This window comes from Chiloscyllium punctatum, chromosome 10 (genome assembly GCF_047496795.1).
Source record: "Chiloscyllium punctatum isolate Juve2018m chromosome 10, sChiPun1.3, whole genome shotgun sequence".
NCBI lineage: Eukaryota > Metazoa > Chordata > Chondrichthyes > Orectolobiformes > Hemiscylliidae > Chiloscyllium > Chiloscyllium punctatum.
The window spans coordinates 7057498-7077728 of NC_092748.1; the positions used below are offsets into that span (position 1 = coordinate 7057498).

Here is a 20231-nt window from a genome sequence, read left to right on the forward strand (position 1 = left end):
AGACACTTGGATAGGTGCATGACTACGAAACGTTTAGAGGGATATCTGCCAGATGCAGGCAAATGGGACTAGTTTAATTTGTGAAAGGATGTTGGTATGGACGAGTTGGACCAAAGTCTCTGGATCCGTGCTGTGTGACTAGTGTATTCATACATTTCCTCTAACTTTTTTTTTATGGTGGCGTCCTTCCTAGATGACACCTAAAAGCTCCAATAGGAGATGGGCATGTCTTGTGTCCAATTTTGAAATTGGGCCCTCCCCAAACCTCAGCCAGACTTGCATTCAAGTCTTTTATGTGTGACATGGGGTATCTAAGCAGGAGGCTCTGTTGACCATCAACCTATCCCCACGGGGATAGATTGAATTGTCAGGTTCTAAAATTGGGCCACACCAGTAGTCCCATTCAGCATTTGCACTGACCATATGATTCCAGGTTCCTCAGGACTTTGCCCTTCATGCCTAAGTTGAGGCTGAATTGCAATGGGGGGCAATTTTGCCTTCAAGCATTTAGATCGAGCCTCTGCCCCGACATAGATCTTGACCCTAGAGCCTTTTATCCTCCCAATGTCCTGTAGGAACACTTCAGGATACTTCCTGATGACTTCATATTTAGCACAACTTTAATTTTAAAGATCTGTTACCAAGCCATGCAGATTTTCTGTAGCTAGTCTCTCCAAAAAGGTTGGGACCTTACCATGTAGCACCAGTAGGGGGATCTATTGCCCATCCATAACTGGAGTTAAACTGGGGATGTACTGGGATCATTATGGCCAATATAGCCTTGTTGTCTTGTGTGTTTTAAAGGATACCAATTAAACTTTCCTAAAGGTTTTCTCCCCAACAATAGATAGTGTTAATTGTGCCTACAGAGCAAGGCATATCTGCATGGCATCCTACCATACTTTCTCAAAGAGTCTGACTTAGCGAATATTCAAAAGTAATATGAAATGGTAAACTATAGTGTCTTTAGAAACTAAGCTTGCATGTTTCCTCTTCAACACTTGGACAACGCCATATATTACAATGGGAGTATAGCCCCAGCAGAACTATTGATGGACTGATGCCTTCAGACTAGGTTTAGTTTGGAAATGTCTGAAAGTCTAAGGTGGCAAAATTGAAGTAAAACGAGCCCAATAAAGGGGCCATAATGGGCATGGGCCAGAAACTAACGGGATAGATTGAGTAAATCCTTAGAGTATAAAGGCAGTAGGAGTACATTAAGAGGGAAATCAGGAGGGCAGAAAAGTAACATGAGATAGATTCTCCTCAACCCTATATACCAAAGCTAAGGGATTTTATAACTACATGAAGGGCAAAAGGGTAACTAGGGAGCAAATAGAGCCCCTTGAAGATCAGCAAGGCAACATTTGTGTGGAGCTGCAGGAGATGGGGGAGATACTAAATGAGTACTTTGCATCAGTGCTTACTGTGGGAAAGGATGTGGAAGATATTGAATGTGGGGAAATAGTGACATCTTGAAAAATGTCCATGTTACAGAGGAGGAAGTGCTGGATGTCTTGAAATGCATAAGTGGATAAATCCCCAGGACCTGATCAGGTGTACCCTCGAACTATGTGGGAAGCTAAGGAAGTGATTGCTGGGCCTCTTACTGAGATATTTGTATCATTGATAGTCACAGGTGAGGTGTTGGAAGACTGGTGGTTGGCTAACATGGTGCCATTATTTAAGAAAGGAGGTAAGGACAAGCCAGGGAACTATATACCAGTGAGCCTAATGTCAGTGGTGGGCAAGTTGTTGGAGGAAATCTGAAGGGACAAGATTTACATGTATTTGGAAAATTAAGGACTGATTAGGGATAGTCAACGTGGCTGCGTGGGAAATCATGTCTCTCAAACTTGATTTGGGTTTTTTGAAGTAACAGAGGATTGAGGGTGCAGTGATAGACATGATCTATAAGGACTTCAGTAAGACGTTTGACAAAGTTCCCCATGGGAGACTGGTTAGCAAGGTTAGATCTTCGGGAATACAGGGAGAACTAGCCATTTGGAGACAGAATTGGCTCAAAGGTAGAAGGCAAAGGATGGTGGTGGGTTGTTTTTCAGACTGTAGGCCTGTGACCAGTGGAGTGACACACTAGGATTGGTGCTGTGTCCACTACTTTGTCACTTATGCAGAGATCAAAATCATTTATATAAGAGGTACAGTTAGTAAATTGGCAGATGACACCAAAATTGGAGGTGTAGTGGACAGCAAAGAAGGATACCTCCGATTACGGAGATGGTGGGGTGGGGAGATCCAGGACTAGAGGGTATAGGTTTAAGGAGAGGGGGGAAAGATATAAAAGGGACAACCTTTTCCACAGGGTGGTACATGTATGGCATAAGCTGCTAGAGGAAATGATGGAGGCTAAAACAATTGTAACATTTAAAAGGCATCTGGATGGGTATATGAATAGGAAGTGTTTGGAGGGATATGGGCCAGGTGCTGGTAGGTAGGACTAGATTGGGATGGGATATCTAGTCAACATGGACGAGTTGGATTGAAGGGTCCATTTCCATGCTGACTTCAACAGATAAAGCCAACAAAGTAATAGATTATCTAAATTGTAAGGTAGTCTGTGATTCCTATATTCTAATGTTGGCTTAATGCACAACACTGGTTAATTGAAGTGCAACTGGACTCATCAACTTTGCTTGCACTCCATGATGCTATGATGTAGAGGAGCTTAATTTGAAGTGCTTGCTTTCTTCTTTCTGCTCCTTCTTCAGGTGGTCGTGGAGTTTCGGATAATTCAACACTATTTATAGCAAAAGATTAGTGTCATGCAACTGAAATAATGTATTGAACAAACCTAGATTGTTGTGATACAAGTCCAAGGTCCCAGTTGAGGCTATTCTCATGGGTATCTAACTTGGCTATCAGCCTCTGCTTGATCACTTTGCATTGTTGCCTCTCCCAAAGTCTGCTTTGGAGTATGGTCACCTGAAGATCCGAGGCTGAATGTCCCTCAACTGGAAGGGAACACCTTGTTTGGTCATCAATGAGGATGAGCACGTCTCAAAAGTCCTTACCTATGCCTTCACTTCTTGCCTTTAAACTACTGCCAAACTTTAAACAGACTATTGGTCACAGCAAACTGCCCAGCCTTCATGGCAACATTGTCCACAACTGTACAATCCTGACATGGCAACCACTGCAAGATGTCATGTTGACACAGACACCACCATTAATGTGTGGGAGACCACCTACATTGTACATGGCATGTATTCATGTGATTTCAGCAAGTGTTGTCTATCTCGTGCTACAGACAAGGATGCCATGACAATGGTACATTGGTGAGACCAAGCTGACACCCTGACAACAGATGAATGGACACTGCACAACAATCACCAGACAGGGGTGTTCCCTCTCAGTTGGAAACACTTCAGCAGTCAGGGAGATTTGGCCTTAAATCCTCCATGTTTGACTTTGAGATAGGTAACAATGCAAAAGTGGCTGAGCAGAGGCTGATAGCCAAGTTCAGTACCTGTGAGGATGGCTCCAACTGGGACCTTAGGTTCATGTTACACTACAGGTGACCCTTCTACACCCCTTTCCCCCCCCCCCCCCCCCCCCCATCCCTGTCTCTCTCCATCCAACACCCCCTCTGCCCTCCAACGCCACCACCTCCCTGGGGCAGCCAGATTGGACACACACATCAAGACTGCTGCTACAGCTGCCTTTGTGGGTTAAGTCTCCAAATTGTACATAAACCCACACAACCTTTTGCTGCAACTTTGACAGGTTCCATGTTTGTCCTGTACAGAACAATGTTGGAGAGATTATCTGGGGAAGTGGGGTGGGTGTAGGGTACATCTAGGGGGACTGTGGGGAGAGAGAGGGCAGGAGGTCAGTCATTTGGAGACTGTCTGTTTAATCACTGTAAACAAAAGATGCGATGACTGACTGTTGGAAACCCGTTTTTGATATGTTTCTATCAGGACCTCTATCTCCTTTGGATGATTGACATTTCCTCTGTACATTCACTTACACTCATGCATTCCTCCCAAACCACACCCCTATCCAGAGGCTTCTAATCCATTACAATTGAACTTGAACAAGTGCTTGCATGTATGCAAGCTTGGTAATGTGTCTGCACACATGATTGTGCACAAGTCTATGGGGTAAATTTGTACTTACAGAATGTGTCTGCAAATAGAATTCCATTTTATGGATTTTTTTGAGCAATGTGTAGGCAATCAATCCACAGAATATTTTGTAAATTCCACTTTGGAAATAGAACCAGTCTGACTCAAGATTGGTATACAGCCCAGACTCTGACCTCACACCTTTAAATGCATTGTTTGAGTTGCAATGTCACCTTTGTTATAAAACCTTAAGTTATTTCGAGGGGGACCTAAAGTTCTGGGATTTACATGTTAATGAACTGAAACCTGCAACCCATTCTAAAAGATGAGAAAGTTAACCAATCTAGGTTTGGTCAATACAGGGTCTATCACTGTATGATGCTAATCTTTTGCTATAAATTGTCTTATGATCTTATACTCCACAAAACACCTGATGAAGGAGCAGTGCTCCAAAAGCTAGTGCTTCCAACCAAACCCATTGGACAATAACCTGGTGTTGATTTTAACTTTATCCGCTGATGTTGTCATACCTGCTGTTTTTAATTACTGATTTTTAGTCCTTGGTCATGCCTTCGTCTGCGTGGGTCGTAAGTTTGGAATTCCTTCCCTGTACCCCCCTCTCCCTCTATTTTGAGCGGTCTCTCACCTGTCTTAATCTCGTCAAGTAAAGTGGATTAGGAATTTTATACTAAATAGGTTCTGTATTTATGCAAGTTGCTGTTCATAATGGGCTGGAGATCCGAATAGTAAGATTAAAATACTGGAGCACCATTTCTGACCATGTTAAAATGTTGTATGTTGATGGTAGTCTATTAATTAGTTGCTGTTTTAACACGTTAATTTCCTCTACATTGTTTAAAAACAAATTTTTGCATCAAATACACCAAGCACTACTGGGTAGTAAGTGTATTTAAATCATGTAAGGTTGATTTAACTGCTATAAATGACATTTTTCAGATCCCACTTCTTTATCATGTGACCAATGGATTTTGAAAAAGCCTCTGCTGCCTAGAAGTCCTGTACAGAGAAGTAAAAAGTAAGTAGATCAGAGCAATAACCACTTTTCAATGTACTTGACTCACAAGTTAATGTTTCAGCCACAACATAAGACATGTGTTCACAGTTGCAAATTTTCACTTCCAAAATGCATGTTTTACTTTGATCTCTTCTGCCTAGTACCAGACTAAACACATAATATAAGGTATTTTACAAAGTTTTAGGCATCTCTAATCTTTGGATGCTATGTGACCACGCATGCTAGTTGTTCACTTTTTTATACTTTGCACATAAGGTGACTCCCTTATTTTTTTGGAAAGTTGTTTTGAGATTTTAGAGGTGAATGGTAAGTAATCTTCAAAGTGGTTCTGAATTATTGAAAGTGTTTGGCTTTTCTTTTTTAAATTAATTTACAATTAAATGCATAGTAAGTTCCCATTTTAGAGGTGAATCAGTTAATGTTGTTCTGGTTTCTCTATGATAAACAGTGTCACTGTTTTATTAATGTCTGCTATATCCTGGGCTCCCTAGTAGAGACCTTTCCATGTGCTTCCACTCCTGTAACTCCATTCCTGCTAGCCTTCATCCAGTTTCTGGCCTCCCTACTTCCACTGACCCCCATCCCCAGCTTTTTTTTTGTTCTCTTTCAAGAGTCCAGTGTTCATTTCTGCTCTGGCTGCCATTCTAAATTTGTACTGAAGTTCTGGGCATCACCTGGTGGTGGAAGTTGAATAGTGCAGATAGTTCTGCCAGTTTTTCTTTTTAGCAGGACTCAGACCAATTAAAACAGGTGCGTTTAGCTGCCAACTTAGTTGAAGGACATTTTTATGTAGTATTTGTTTTTAAAACTAGTGTATACAAGTGGAGGTGTTTAGAAACTTATACTATTCAATGTTCAAGTTTTGCATTGAGAAGTCCTGAAATGCTGACTGTATAGTGCTTGTTTTGATTTATTTTCCATTTTTTCTTTAAGTCCACAGGAAGCCAAGTCTGGCTTTAACATTCATTCCTAAGTTGCAGCTGCACTCTTGAGAATCTTTAAGTGAGAATTTGCTGTATGTTGCACCATAATCACCAGGCTACTTAGAGACAAAAGTCTGTTTCATATCAAATTTTTACAAAATAAATGTCTTCCTGTTCTTAAATTTTATTTCACCTGTTTAGTTTTGTGGCTGGTTTTCCATTCTCTTTCTTTCAAAAAATAGAAAGCCAAACTAAAGATAGAAGAAATAACCAGAAGTGCACCTGATAACATTTTTAATTGACCTGGTTCCTGTTAAATGAAAGTAGTTGAACATTTACTCACTTGTAAGCAGGAATTTGAATGTTTAAAAAGCTGAAATTAAAAACCTATTCCAAGAAAAGCTGAATTGTTTTGAGCTTTATATGCTATTAAGTTTCTAGAATATTACTGTAGAAGGAGATTCTTATCTTGCGCATGCTGGATCTTTTGGTAGGGCTAACTTAGTCCCAAAACCCTGCAAGTCTTTTGTGTCCAGCTCTTTAGGCTGTAACTTCCATTTCATAAAAGCACAGTATTATTAAAATGTTGCTTGGTTATTTTTTGGCCAATGACCTTAACTTTGTCCCAGCAACAGAAGGTTCAGCAATCAAAAGACTTTTTTTTTCAAAATTTATTCTGGTTTTCTTTAGCAGTTTGAATGCAAGGAAACTGTTGCTATACTACCATATCCATCCCAAAGTGAAATAGATCAGAACATGGGACAAGAGTGCAATGTTTCCAGCTCCAATGTTTGCAGCTCTCAGCCTCCATTGCAGAGAGATTTCTACTTCCTGGTTTTTAAATTCTACTAAGCATTGCTGTTTTACTGTAATATAAAAAAAGTTTTTTTAAAATGAGGCAACTTTAGATACCAATTATTCTCCCTTAGTTTCTCCTGGAGCAGAATTCAAATTATACTTGGATCTTTCTGTACATCTCAATAGCCAAAGTATTTCTTTTTAGAAATGTTACTAAAATGTCTGGTTCCTCCTTGCATTGTGCTAAATAACTTTCTAAAATAGTTCTAATGATTAAACTACTACTTAGTCTAAATTTCATCTAGTTGTGGCCTTAATAAAGATTTTTAGACAAGCACTCAGGTGCTTTAATGCTGTCAGTTGGATAGAAATGTTTATGTAACTGGAAAAAATGTTGCAAAATAGTCCTTGTAGGTAACTTTTTTCATGGGTGAAAAAACACCTATTTGTTCTATCATTGTGCTTAACTTGCTGTAATGTTCTTTCTACCTTCTATAACACCATGAGACACCTTATACTTTCCTGATAACTTTACAAACTTTTGACCTACATAAAGTGCTATTCTGTAACATAATACAATGCAAATAGTTCAGCTTTAAAACCAAAATTCCTACATGAGAAATTATTTTCACTTTATTCAAATGGAGTTTGATCACCTCAATTTATGACTAATTGCAGAGAAAGCTGGTATTTGAAATCTATTGGCACATCTGCTCAGAGTGAAGTTACAGGAAAATGGATTCCACAGTGTTCTCGACCTCATGTGTTTCTGCAAAGGTAAAAAAGTTTGTTTCTTGAGTTATTAGCAAACTTGGTCAGTCTTTCTCCTATCTGATTTAAAGTCTCATTCAATTAATCCACAACTTGTCAGATTTAAATATAGCCAGTAAGGTGCTTTAAAAGGGTGTGATAATTGTGTAGTCAGCATAGATTTAAAATTTACTTTTGCAATAGTCTTAGTTCATTTGTCATTCTATAAAATTGACATTCAATAAATCAAGACTAAAATAGGAACAGTAGTAGGCCATTCAGCAGCAGCAGCACCCATGACGTTTCACATCCACTTTTCAGCCACTTCCCATAACCCTCAATTCCTTTTCTGATAAAGGATCTCTTTCAGCCTTAATGTACAGAAGACCTGACCCCACAGCTCTGACAAGCTGCCCCTCAAGTTGTGACCCTTCCTCTAAAGTTAATTGCCTGCTGAGCTTTTCCAGTGATTAACTTACAGTATCTGCAGTTTTGTTTTTATGGATTTGAGTGATGGAGGGAAAGAGATTGAGAAAGCAGACTCTCCTGCTGTGGATCTCCTTACCCATCTCACTCAGTCACACCCTCCTGTTCCTAATGGAATCAAAAAACCATATCTTAAGTGGCGTGACTACCTCCTACTAAGGATCCATGTAACTTTCCCCTCCCTGATGCTTTGTAGGGGTTGCAGTTGAGCTACCAGCCCAAACATATTGTAAGCATGTTCATATCTGAAATTAAGTACCACATGCTGTACATTAATAAGTTAAGCCAGTCACTTGATGGTAATCAATCACCACTTCTAATAGTTTCCAATGCGTCTAGCTGTTTGACTTTTCACTGGCGTCTTCACCTACAACTATGATGCTGACTACATGTCTTGGTTTGCATACTAATTCCTCTTACATGATTAGCTCTTATTGAGGAAGTGTTTTGCTATGTTATAATTTAATTGATTACTAGAATACTAAATCTAGAGCTGCAAGTCAAATGAGCAATGCTGTAAATGTTGCATTTTGGTAAGTTATCCAATTGATAGGCAGATATTTGACTAACCATTTTTCTCAGTCATGTCTTGGTATTGCAGAGAGCTTGGTTTAATATGTAAACAATTATTTTTAACTGTAGGAATCTACGATCTTGTAAAAGAAAAGTAGATGAGTTTCTGGCTATGCATAGCAAAATGCAGCCTCAAAAAAAGACAAAGAAAAGATCAAAGAAGAAACAGCTCTTCATTTTCAAGCTTCCTGAATCACCGCTGTCTTCTACAGTAATCTCAGATAATGAAATTTCAGAAATAGAGATTAGTACTGTTAAAAGGAAACTTACCTCAGCTGTCCTGACTAGAGATGACAGGACTAAAAGAGGCAGCTGTGATTTTTCTGATAATACACAAAGTGGCTCTCACAGTTCTGACTACAAATCTGTGCAGTTGGAGAACAGCACCTGTGCAAATGTAGATATGTTTACATTTGATTTCAGGCCACTGAATTTTGTACCAGAAAGAATACCTGCATTTTCAACTTCTTCACAGTATTCTGAAACTCCATTGCATCCTCTAAATGAAAAAGGGAGCAAGTGGGTAGAAGTACAAAGCAAATCAAATTCTAGGACTTCTCCCTGTTCTTTTAGTTGGTTAAAACAGAGTGGTTTTACTTCTATGGTTGCAAAACTGAAGGCTAGACCTTTGACCTCATCAGGTAGTGTCATTAAAGAGAAATGACTTATTTGATCCTTCAAACTTGCCTTCAATTCACTACAAAGCTCTTCTCTCAAACCTGGATATGCTCTTAATGTAGAAAAGTGTTTCTGTTGTACTTTGCTAAATTACTATTTTAAGTTTGCTGGTTTAATAAATATTTAAACTGTGTATATTGTTACTGACAAAGCTATTTTAATTCAAGTGACTATTACACCCACAAGGACAATACTGGTATAGCACAAAACAGAATTATGTATCTCAACCCCTAGGTCTCTGATCTAGCTATTGCTCACCAGTCCTGCCTTTGCTTATTTTACAAAAATGCAATACTTTGCATTTATCCAAATTCAACTCTCTGCCACTTCAGTCCACTGATCTTTAATCTCACAACCAATTTTGGTGGCACTATTAAACTGAACAACTCTGCCTTCTATATTTAAATCATTTGTCATTTACGTAAGAAGTGGACCCAGCACTGATCCCTGTGGAACACTGCTAGTAATAGGCTTCTGCCACGAAGCCAATTTTGTATTCAGTTGGCAAGCTCAGCCTGCAACACTTGATCTAACTTTACTACTTAGTCTACCATAGAGAACCTTTGTCAGTGCTTTACTAAAGTACATGTAAACCAAGCCTACTGCTCTACACTTTTATCTCCTTGGTTAGAAGAACCTTGATTTATCTAAACAACTTGAGCAGGGAGTACAGTTTGGACAATTGAATGCCAGATAAATTATCCAGGCAAGATTGCAAGGTCCTAATGCCTGGCTAAACTTGAGTTATCAAACTTCTGTACTTACTCAGTAAATTTGAGACCTGATTCATCCCTGATCATTCCTAGTCTCCAAATGCATATAAATCTTTAATGGGAGATTGGGCAAAAAAAGTGTAGTTAGTGACTTGAGCATAGGGTCTATTGAACAAATCAGTTGGACTATAAATGTTAAACCTATTAAATACAATGAAATATTCTTGATTTCAAGAGATCACTGTCTAAGATGTAGACTGTTCCAGATAAAACTCCCCTAATTTGGGGATTCCTATGTGTAATCCCCATCTGCACTGGAATGACAATGTTTTGGACTGCATAAAATCTCAATGTATCTCAGCCATTTAAATCACAAGCAATCATCTTTCTATGCTAGTGTAGGAGCTGAAGCTTTTATGCTGCTATTAGTTGCCTACAAACCAGTAGCAAAGTTCTTTGCATTCTCTTAACTCCATCCACAATTAATCCCTTACCCCTCCCCGGAATTTGTCCAGAAAAAAAATAATCAATTTCTCTAATGAGTCAAATACAAAATGACAAATCCTGATTGGAAGATTCTGCACTATATCCCTGAGATAGCAATAATGGAGTCATTCAGCAAGGAAACAGACCTGTTGGTCCAACTCATCCACACTGAGCACATTTCTCCAAAGCTATGAACTTCCTAATGGATGGTGCCAAGAATTAGCCAAAATTGCATTAAAAGCCACAATTGCATTATAATCATAAGCTCAGTAGAGTCATTCTTGAACATAGCAGGACTGATCACTATACACAAACCATGAGATGTTAGTCTAATTCTGTTCCACCATTCAACTGGTTGATATGTTTCTCAAGGCTTTCTCTCTTATAACTCTCTCGAGAACCACTGTCTAAACAAAACTATATATTGAGCTTCTGCCAAGCTAAACAGGATCCCAGAGGAAACCTGTCAAATTAGTGTATATCAAATGTTACCAAACTTGACAATTCTTAGATTGTTTTCAACTTGGAGGAAGGCACAAAGGCAACCACTATTGTTTTATAACCCTTTTATGTAAAATTGTTTGAGGGCCTGCTGCTCTTTATTCCCAATTTTGCTACAAACCAGATAATTATTTTGTTTGTTTTGAACAAAAGTATAAGATCTGGCAGCACCCATGGAGAGAAAGAGTTAACACTGAGTTTGTTATGACTTAAAAATGAGTGAAGCAAGAGAGACAGCACTTGTTATTCAGGCTGCATTTGGCAAAGACCTTTAACAAAACAGGATCCAATAAGAATTGGGGCAACCTCTGATATTTGTACTCATACCTGGCACATAGGATGATGATTTTCTGGTGGGAGGTCAGTCATTTCAGCTCCAGGACACCTCTGCAGGAGTTCCTCAGTGTAGTGTCCAACATCTTCAGCTCCTTCATCAATAACCTCACCTAACCTCCACAATAAAAGGTCAGAAATAGGGAAGTTTGCTGATGATTGCACAATGTTCATTTGTAACTCTTTAGATACCAAAATAGACCATGTTTAAGTGCAACAAGGCATGGGATAGCAAGTGCTAAGTAACGTTCATGTCAGACAATTCTCCCTAAGAGAGAATCTAACCACCCATTCTTTGGCATTCAATGTCATTGCCATCACTGAATCCCCATGGTCAACATTCCTGGGATTACCGTTACCCAGAAATTCAACTGGACTCACTATACAAACAGTAGCTGCAAGGGTAGGTCAGAGGCTAGGAAAACTGAAGACTGTCCACCATCCATGAGGCACAAGTCACAAGAGAGTGTTTGAATACTGCTCACCTGCCTGGATAAGTGCAGCTCCAACAACAGAAGAACCTTGACACCATCTAGGACACAGCAGCCAAATTAACACATTCACTCTCTCCTCCACAGATACTCGGGCGTAGCATTCATCTCCAATATACAGCACAGAAAATTTTAAAATCCTTAGGCAGCGCCTTCCAAACCTACAACCACTTTTACCGAGAAAAAGGGCAGCTGATACATGGGAACATCACCAGGTGCAAATTGTTCTCGAAGCAACTCATCACTCTGACTTAGAAATATATTGCTGTTCTTTTACTCTTGCTGGCCCAAAATCCTAGAACTCCCCATAGCATTGTAGGTATTGCTACAGCATATGAATTGCAGTCATTCAAGGCAGCTCACCACTACCTTCAAGGGTAACTAGGGACAGGCCATAAATACTAGCTTAGTCAGTAATACTCTCATCCCATGATTTTTAAAAAAAAAGTAAAATCAACACATGACCGTTTATCTATGTTGCAGTCAACATTCTTTCAAGTTATTGGTTAGTTACCTGCAGGGAACTGACAGACCTATAACTAAGTTTAGCCAATCATGTCACTTTATGGTAAGTAGTGTGTGCACTCTACATCAAGCATAATCCACAGATTACAGTACTAACGTGAAAATGAAATATCCTGTACTAAAGCCTTTAAATATTAAAGCCAATTTAGTTCTAATACTAGTTCTTCACTAGTGCTATATTCAGTAGAAAAAGTTTAATTGTACCATTATGAAAGCTCTACTGTAGTTTCAGGAGAAACAAACAGCTTAAAAAGTTAACAATATTTGGGTAAAATAGCCTTAAAATAAGGCATTTGTGTCCATTTCACTGAGTAGGAAAAGAAACTTTCACTAATTTCTATCATGTAAAGCAGCCAAAGAACACCAAAGAAACTTCTATACATAATTTACAAAAGTAATATGCATTAACTGCAAGAAGCCAGTGTTCTAGGCAATTTGATTGATAAAAAGTAGTTTAATTTTTGGTACATATATAACCAAAGTTAACAATTCTTTTAATGGGAAGAATTCTCCATGTAACACAGTAACCCTGTGAAGAAAGGGTTTTCCAACCATGATTTCCGAAAACATCTTCTATCTCTCCTGCTGGGTTCATTTAATCACCAAAAGAAATGCACTTAAGGCGGCAGAGCTGAACTGTTCTGAACCATCCCTCCTGTTTCGTGCATTACAAAAATGAGTTTTAAAAACCTAAATGTATTCACAAGTTTCTCAAATCACAGGTCAAAAATCCATTGATCTGATAACCTGCAATCATTGCACACATTTGAAGACTGATGGACTGTGCTCCTTGGGGTAACACATTTGTGAAGAATACACAACAACAAAAGAACCAACTTGATTTAAACCACTCGGCATACAGACAAAAGGGTTTGTATGACCACACAAATTAAGATGCACTTGAAATTCTCCATTTACAATGCAAGAAACCATTAAGTCACAACACCACTGCTTTTGTTGGGACTAAACATGTACTCAATTTTGATTTGGACAGAACACAACTGTGTAGCCAAAAAAAAAAAGATTGAAATAAAATGGTCTTATTTTCTGGACTTCATCCTCCTGTAAATTCTTGGTAACTTTCAAAGAGTCTGAACAAGTTGTACTTACGGTGTAATATAATCCAGTAGTGGCATAACACATCCATAACCACCACAGAGCACTGGTCATTTAGCGGCAAGTGCTGAACCCTTCAAAGCTTAACTTAAGGTCATGTACAACTTGGGCCCTCTAATACAACCCCAAGATTCATCAAGAAAGCACTGATTTACCATTAAATCTGAAAATGAGAACTTCCCCAGAAAAATATAAAGCTTCATCAAGATGAATTTAAAAAAAACCCAACCGTTCAAAACTGTAACGGACTTTTATAGCTGATAATTTGAAGTCAGAACATGTCTGCAATAACTTTATTATATAGAAAACAGAATTAAAACAAACCAGTGTGATCACTGAAAAGCCCTTAATTTACATTTAGATATTACAGTAGAAAATACAGGAGGTAGAATGCCAAATCAAGACAATTTCTGAACTCTGAAATTCAATTCTACAACCCCTGTGGTTTATTAAAAATACAGAACATGATTTCAATTGACATTCGTCCAAATTCAGTCCTCTTCACTTTCAGACTCAGATTCTGTGGAGAGAAGATGATAACGTGTTACCAGGGAGGGCAAGCATTTAGTTTTTCTTTTAAGAAAAGTACACTAAATACAATGCAGCCATTAAGAAAAGTACACTAAATACAATGCAGCCATTAAGAAAAGTATACATTTGTGAATGAATTCAGTTTTGTTCTTGGAAGATGAACATATTGATGACAGACTGACCACCCACTGAATATTCACAGCCACAAGTCTTATTCCACTTCCAAACAAGTACATTCATGACCACTACCAAACAGGTTATTCCATAGCTATCACCATTGGTTTAAAAAAAAGTTTGTCACTGCAGTTCATCTATTAACTTTGGACTTTCTTGTTTTACTTGCTGAAGCATAGTCAAATCTGACTTAAAATAAGAAGGATCGGCACAGGCCTGAAACATGCACACGGGTATTCTAACTGCACAGCTTATTAACAGACATCGGTTGTGGCTGGTGATTCTTTTTGAAATCCTTTGAGATCTATTGTATAGATCTGTTCCTTTCATAATAAAGCTATGGCACAATACCTATACCTATAAGTTTTACTGATCCTTTGAATGCAATCTTACCATTTCAAATTTGAAGTAATTTTTGAATTGTTCTTCAAAATATGTCCAGGTGAAAAATCAGTAAATGTATTCTGAATGGTCGCTATTGCTATGCTGTCACTGCATCAGCAACAGATGACAAAATAAGTGACTTCTCAGCCAGCTTGGGCTGTATTTGGTTAAAAGAAGGCTGTCAGCATTTTCCTGCTCTTCCCTCCTTTTATAATCAAACTATGGATTTTATTATTCCAATGTTAGAGACAGAAAACACCCTTAAATTACCAGGTTATCTGAAACAGCATCTCCAATTTAAACCTTAAGTCCTAAAGCAAAACCTACAAGTTTACTTGTATTAGTATTACTATTGAGCAAATATAGAAAACAAAAATCTTAATGGAATGTAATTACCAAATATTTGGCAAGTCAGGGCCTGCCAATTACAATTTTAAAAAAAAGGAACAAGCATGGCCTATTCAATCTTCTCAACTTGTTCTACCATTCGAGATGATCAAGACTGGCAGCTAAAACTATGCTGAACACATTCTGCCTTGATTACTATACAACAAGTCTGTGCTATAAGTCATAGAGATATACAGCATGGAAACAGACCCTTTGGTCCAACCTGTCCACGCCGGCCAGATATCCCAACCCAATCTAGTCCCACCTGCCAGCACCCGGCCCATATCCCTCCAAACCCTTCCTATTCATATACCCATCCAAATGCCTCCTAAATGTTGCAATTGTACCAGCCTCCACCACATCCTCTGGCAGCTCATTCCATACACATACCACCCTCTGCGTGACAAAGTTGCCCCGTAGGTCTCATTTGTATCTTGCCCCTCTCACCCTAAACCTATGCCCTCTAGTTCTGGACTCTGAGCCCAGGGAAAAGACTTTGCCTATTTACCCTATCCATGCCCCTCAATTTTGTAAACCTCGATAAGGTCACCCCTCAGCTTCCGATGCTTCAGGGAAAACAGCCACAGCCTGTTCAGCCTCTCCCTGTAGCTCAAATCCTCCAACCCTGGCAACATCCCTGTAAATCTTTTCTGAACCTTTTCAAGTTTCACAACATCTTTCCGACAGGAAGGAGACCAGAATTGCATGCAATATTCCAACAGTGGCTTAACCAATGTGCTGTACAGCCGCAACCTCCCAACTCCTGTACTCAATACTCTGACCAATAAAGGAAAGCATACCAAAGAAGACCAGAATTACATGCAATATTCCAACAGTATTGTCAGAAGGCCTGGGTTCAAATCCCACTTGCTCCACAGATGCATCATAAATACAATACAAGCCTGCATAAAATACTGTACAGAGCTGAAAATGTGTTGCTGGAAAAGCGCAGGTCAGGCAGCATCCAAGGAACAGGAGAATCGATGTTTTGGGCATAAGCCCTTCTTCATTCCTGAATTCAGGAATGAAGAAGGGCTTATGCCCAAAACATCGATTCTCCTGCTCCTTGGATGCTGCCTGACCTGTTGCGCTTTTCCAGCAACACATTTTCAGCTCTGATCTCCAGCATCTGCAGTCCTCACTTTCTCCTAAAATACTGTACACTAGATCACACTTTAAAACTAAACAATGCATTGATACAGAAACAACAGTACATGCATGACTAAATGTATGTTATACTAGTAGGCTGTTGTCTGTTCTTAGAAGCCATGCATTCCTGCACCCACTGTGAATACATTAATCCATTAGATACTACCTTCTTCAGCATTCTTGAGCCACTCAACAAACTTCTTCATCTGCTCCAGAAAGATGCTCCTTCCCTTTGCCATATTTGGCTCTCGGTACCATTTCAGGATGGCTTCTTCACTCAGAACATCAGCTGTTAAAAGAAAGAAATGTAGATGGAGGGAAATACCAATAAAAGGAGAGAGAGAGAGAGAGAGAGAGAGTGAGAGTGAGAGAGATCACATTAGATCAAAGAATAAAAGAACCTTCCTATCTTCCAAGAATTAATTTCTACAGAACAGCAATGTGCAGCTTCAGTTCCATGTCCAGTGATTCCAGTAATTCTATATTCCAGTGATAATATAGTCTGTGCAACTCCCGGAGTCACAAATTCTATGGGACTTACTGGAATGGTGACCCCATTATGATATGTACTTCACAAGCAATCTTAACAAGCTCTGCATTTTCATGCGGTAAATAAAATTTTGGATGGGGCGGCATTGGAGACAGCAGGGACTAAAGTGATTATTTAGTCCAGCAATAATTTCACATTTCAGCTATCCATTCTACCTGCTGTTGGGAATTGTGAATTTGCAACTGAAAACTCAGGATTAAAGTGCAGCCTCCTCTCAGAATATTACCTCAAATTCACTGCTGCAAGTGTAACAGTGTCACTATAGCTTAATAGGATTGTTTTATTTGCATGACAGTTACGCAAGCACCATAATTAACCAAGTACAAATAACTTGCTGCTAGATGTTCTATGAAAGCTGGTTCCCCCGGTAACCAAAACCCCTACTATTAAGCAAAACTTTTATTAGAAATAGAAAATTACCTACAGTTGCAAATATCTTGCTACTCGTAGAATAATTTGTGCATTCATTCTGAAAGTTTTTTTAAAAATTACAAGCCAAAAACAAACAACATTTTGGTGCAAGCACCTCTGACAACTACTCAGCTTATTTCCCAGTTTCAGAAAGTCCACTTCTTGCTAGCACACAAGACCTGCATTGCATCTATCAGTGCTAAACTGCACCCACCCATGATACAAGACAGAAATCTTACTGAAGATGGCTCATTGCCAACAGTCCCTTGGGCGTAAGCAATTTTAAACAATTACATCTTGATATAAAATATTCCCAACTGTTACAAAGCTCAATTCCCAACCTGAATGTTGCAACCCTGAAGGCAGCAAATTCTTTCCCAGTCTCTTTTGACAGCTCACCTCCTTCAAGCCTGTGTATAGCATTCAGTCTGTATACGGTTATACAGTCATAGATTCTTAGTTAGATACAGAACATTTGGTCCAACCAGTCCATGCCAAAAGTAATCCCAAACTATACTAGTCCCACTGCCAGCACTTGGTCCATATACCTCCAAGCAGTTCTTATTTATGTACTTATCCAAATGTCTTTTAAATCTTGTAACTGTACCCTCATCCACCACTTCCTCTGGAAATTAGACTAGGCAAGCAAGACTAGGAATCGGTAAGTAGGAATGTAGCTTCCTCCATGTGTCTCAGATATTTAAATCTGCTTTCTGAATGAGTCCAAGATTTTGGCTGATTCACCTATCAATTACCAAATTATAAGCTAATAAGATCTATTAGAACAGATGTCAGTATCTTGGCAACAAAAAAAAACCAAACCATATACTAACAAAATGCTCTGGGTGACACTTTTTTTTGCCTTTCTCAGAAGAAAATATTCTGAAAAATGGTAGAAAAAAAAATCTTGGTCAAGACTGAATTTATAAATGGAGAATGCAACATGGAATGAAAACCAATTTCTATTTTCTAGGGGTCAAGATAAACTATTCTGTCTTTCAGGGGAGAGGATAGAGGGTTTCTGTGGCAAGTGCAAAGCATGTCATAGTCAACACAGATTAATATGGTTGGAAGAATAGACTACAATCTCTGTTATCTGACCAAGATACCAAACAAGATTCAAAAGGCTATACTTTAGGTTAATGAATGTGAACAATTGTGTCCACAATTGTTGGGAGGGTTAGAAATATTTTTAAAACAACAATGCTACTGGAGTGAAATCATAAAACTCCTGTTCAAGGTGGAGCATTAACACACAGCAACATCAGAGGAGATCGAATTCAGGCAGAACAGTTTTTGTTAAAAATATTCACACATGGGATTTGGATGACACCAACTATCCAGCATTTATTGCCCATCCTTAGTTGCCCTTGTGGTAATGGTCGTGGCAAGATACCTTTTTGAACCACTGCACTCCAAGTGCTATAGCAACAACCAAAATGCCTTCAGGGAGGGATTTCCAGGATTACAACTAAATGACAGTGAAGGATCAATTTATTTACAAGGAAGGATGGTGAACAACTTGGAAGAGAACTTGCAGGTGTGGTTGTTCCACACGTCTGCTGCCTTTGTCATGTATGGAAGTGGTCATGGGTTTGGAAGGTACTTCCAAAAAGACTTTTTATGAAATTCCATAGTGCACATTCTAGATTGAACACAACACTGCTACTGAGCATTGGTTGGAGGGAGTGAATGTTTGTAGATGTGGTGCCAATAAAGTAGACTGCTGTGACCTGGCGTCAAGCTTGTAGAGTGTTGTTATTGCTGCAATCGTCCAGGAAAGTGGACAGAATTCCTTTGCACGCCTGACTTGTGCCTTGTTGATGCTGGACAGGCTTTGGGGAGCGAGATGGGGAGTTACTCAGCACAATGTTTCTTGCCTCTGATCTACTCTCACAGCAACTATTTATACCGCAAGTTCAGTTGAGTTTCTGGACAATGGAAATCTCCATAAATGTTATTCGTGGGAGATTCAGTGATGGTAATACCATTGAATGCTAACGGACAGTACCTCTTTTTGGAGATAGTCATTGCCTGGCATTCATGTGACACAAATATTACTTTCCACTGGTCACCCCAAGCCTGGATATTGTCCTGGTCTTGTTGCATTTAAGCATGGACTGCTTCAATATCTGAGGAATGGCGAATGGTTAATATTTGATCAACGAATATCATACATCTGACCTTATGATGGAGGAACACAGTCATTGATAAAGCAACTAAAGGTAGTTAGGCTAGTATCCTGACAAACTCCTGCAGAAACATCCTAAAGCAGAGATGATTGACCTCCAATCACCACAACCATCTTCCTACGTTCCAGGAACGACTACAGCCAGCTGAACATGTGCCCTAGATTCTCAGGAATTCCAATGTTTCTAAGGGTCCTTGATGCCACACTCAGTTGAATGCAATCTTGATGTCAATGACAGTCACGGTCACCTCATCTCTGAAATTCAGTTCTTTTGACTATGGTTGAACTGAGTCTGTGACATAATCAGCTGACTGGCCCTGGTGGAACCCAAACTGGGTGTCAATGAGCAGGTGCCATCACTTTAGTGATGGCTGAGAATAGGCAACTGGTCAGGTTGGACTTCTCCTGCTTTATGTGCACAGGACAAACTTCCACATTGTTGGGTAGATGCCAGTGTTGTAACTGTACTGGACTAGCTTGGCTAGGATCGCAAGTTCTGAAACACAAATTTTCAGTACCATTGACGTAATGTTGTCAAGGCATTTAACTTAAAGTGCCTCCAAATGTTTCTTAAAATCATGTGGAGTGAATCAAATTGGCAGAAGACTGGTATCTGATGCAGGGGAAACACAGGAGAGGAAGACAGATCATTCACTCAGCACTTCTGGCTAAAACTTGCTGTGAATGCTTCAGCTTCATCTTTTGCACCGATGTGCTGGACCCTTCCATCATTGAGAATGAAGATGATGATATTTGTGGAGCCTCCTCTTCCAATGAGTTGTTCAATTGTCAATTCACAACTGGATGAGGGAGGACTGATCTCCTAGTCCTGTCAATACTTGACCAGCATTGACATCTTATTTGTCGGTCTGCCCTCCTGCACTCTCCACTGAATCAGCATTGCTCCCCTAGCTAATAGTTCTGCTATACAATTCTGCTGCTGATGGCCTACAGTGC

General features: G+C 39.3%; 2 protein-coding genes across 5 annotated transcripts in view; one reads left to right on the forward strand and one right to left on the reverse strand.

The window, feature by feature from the left end:
- LOC140481846 (uncharacterized) overlaps window positions 1-20231 on the forward strand; it is a 41480-nt gene that overhangs the window by 17188 nt on the left and 4061 nt on the right. For 2 of the 3 annotated variants that reach the window (XM_072578391.1, XM_072578392.1), the window contains exons 3-5: window positions 5046-5124; window positions 7524-7622; window positions 8724-9465. In XM_072578391.1, coding sequence (XP_072434492.1) covers window positions 5046-5124; window positions 7524-7622; window positions 8724-9318 — 773 coding nt within the window. In that variant the 3' untranslated portion in view covers window positions 9319-9465. Of the gene's footprint in view, window positions 1-5045; window positions 5125-7523; window positions 7623-8723; window positions 9466-20231 lie in introns of those variants that run through there. The other variant, XM_072578393.1, reaches the window with a different exon arrangement.
- Window positions 12816-20231, reverse strand: part of LOC140481847 (eIF5-mimic protein 2) — a 29712-nt gene continuing 22296 nt past the window's right edge. For both annotated transcript variants that reach the window (XM_072578394.1, XM_072578395.1), the window contains 2 exons: window positions 16289-16411; window positions 12816-14017 (listed from right to left, as the gene is read on the reverse strand). In XM_072578394.1, coding sequence (XP_072434495.1) covers window positions 13989-14017; window positions 16289-16411 — 152 coding nt within the window. In that variant the 3' untranslated portion in view covers window positions 12816-13988. The remainder of the gene's footprint in view (window positions 14018-16288; window positions 16412-20231) is intronic.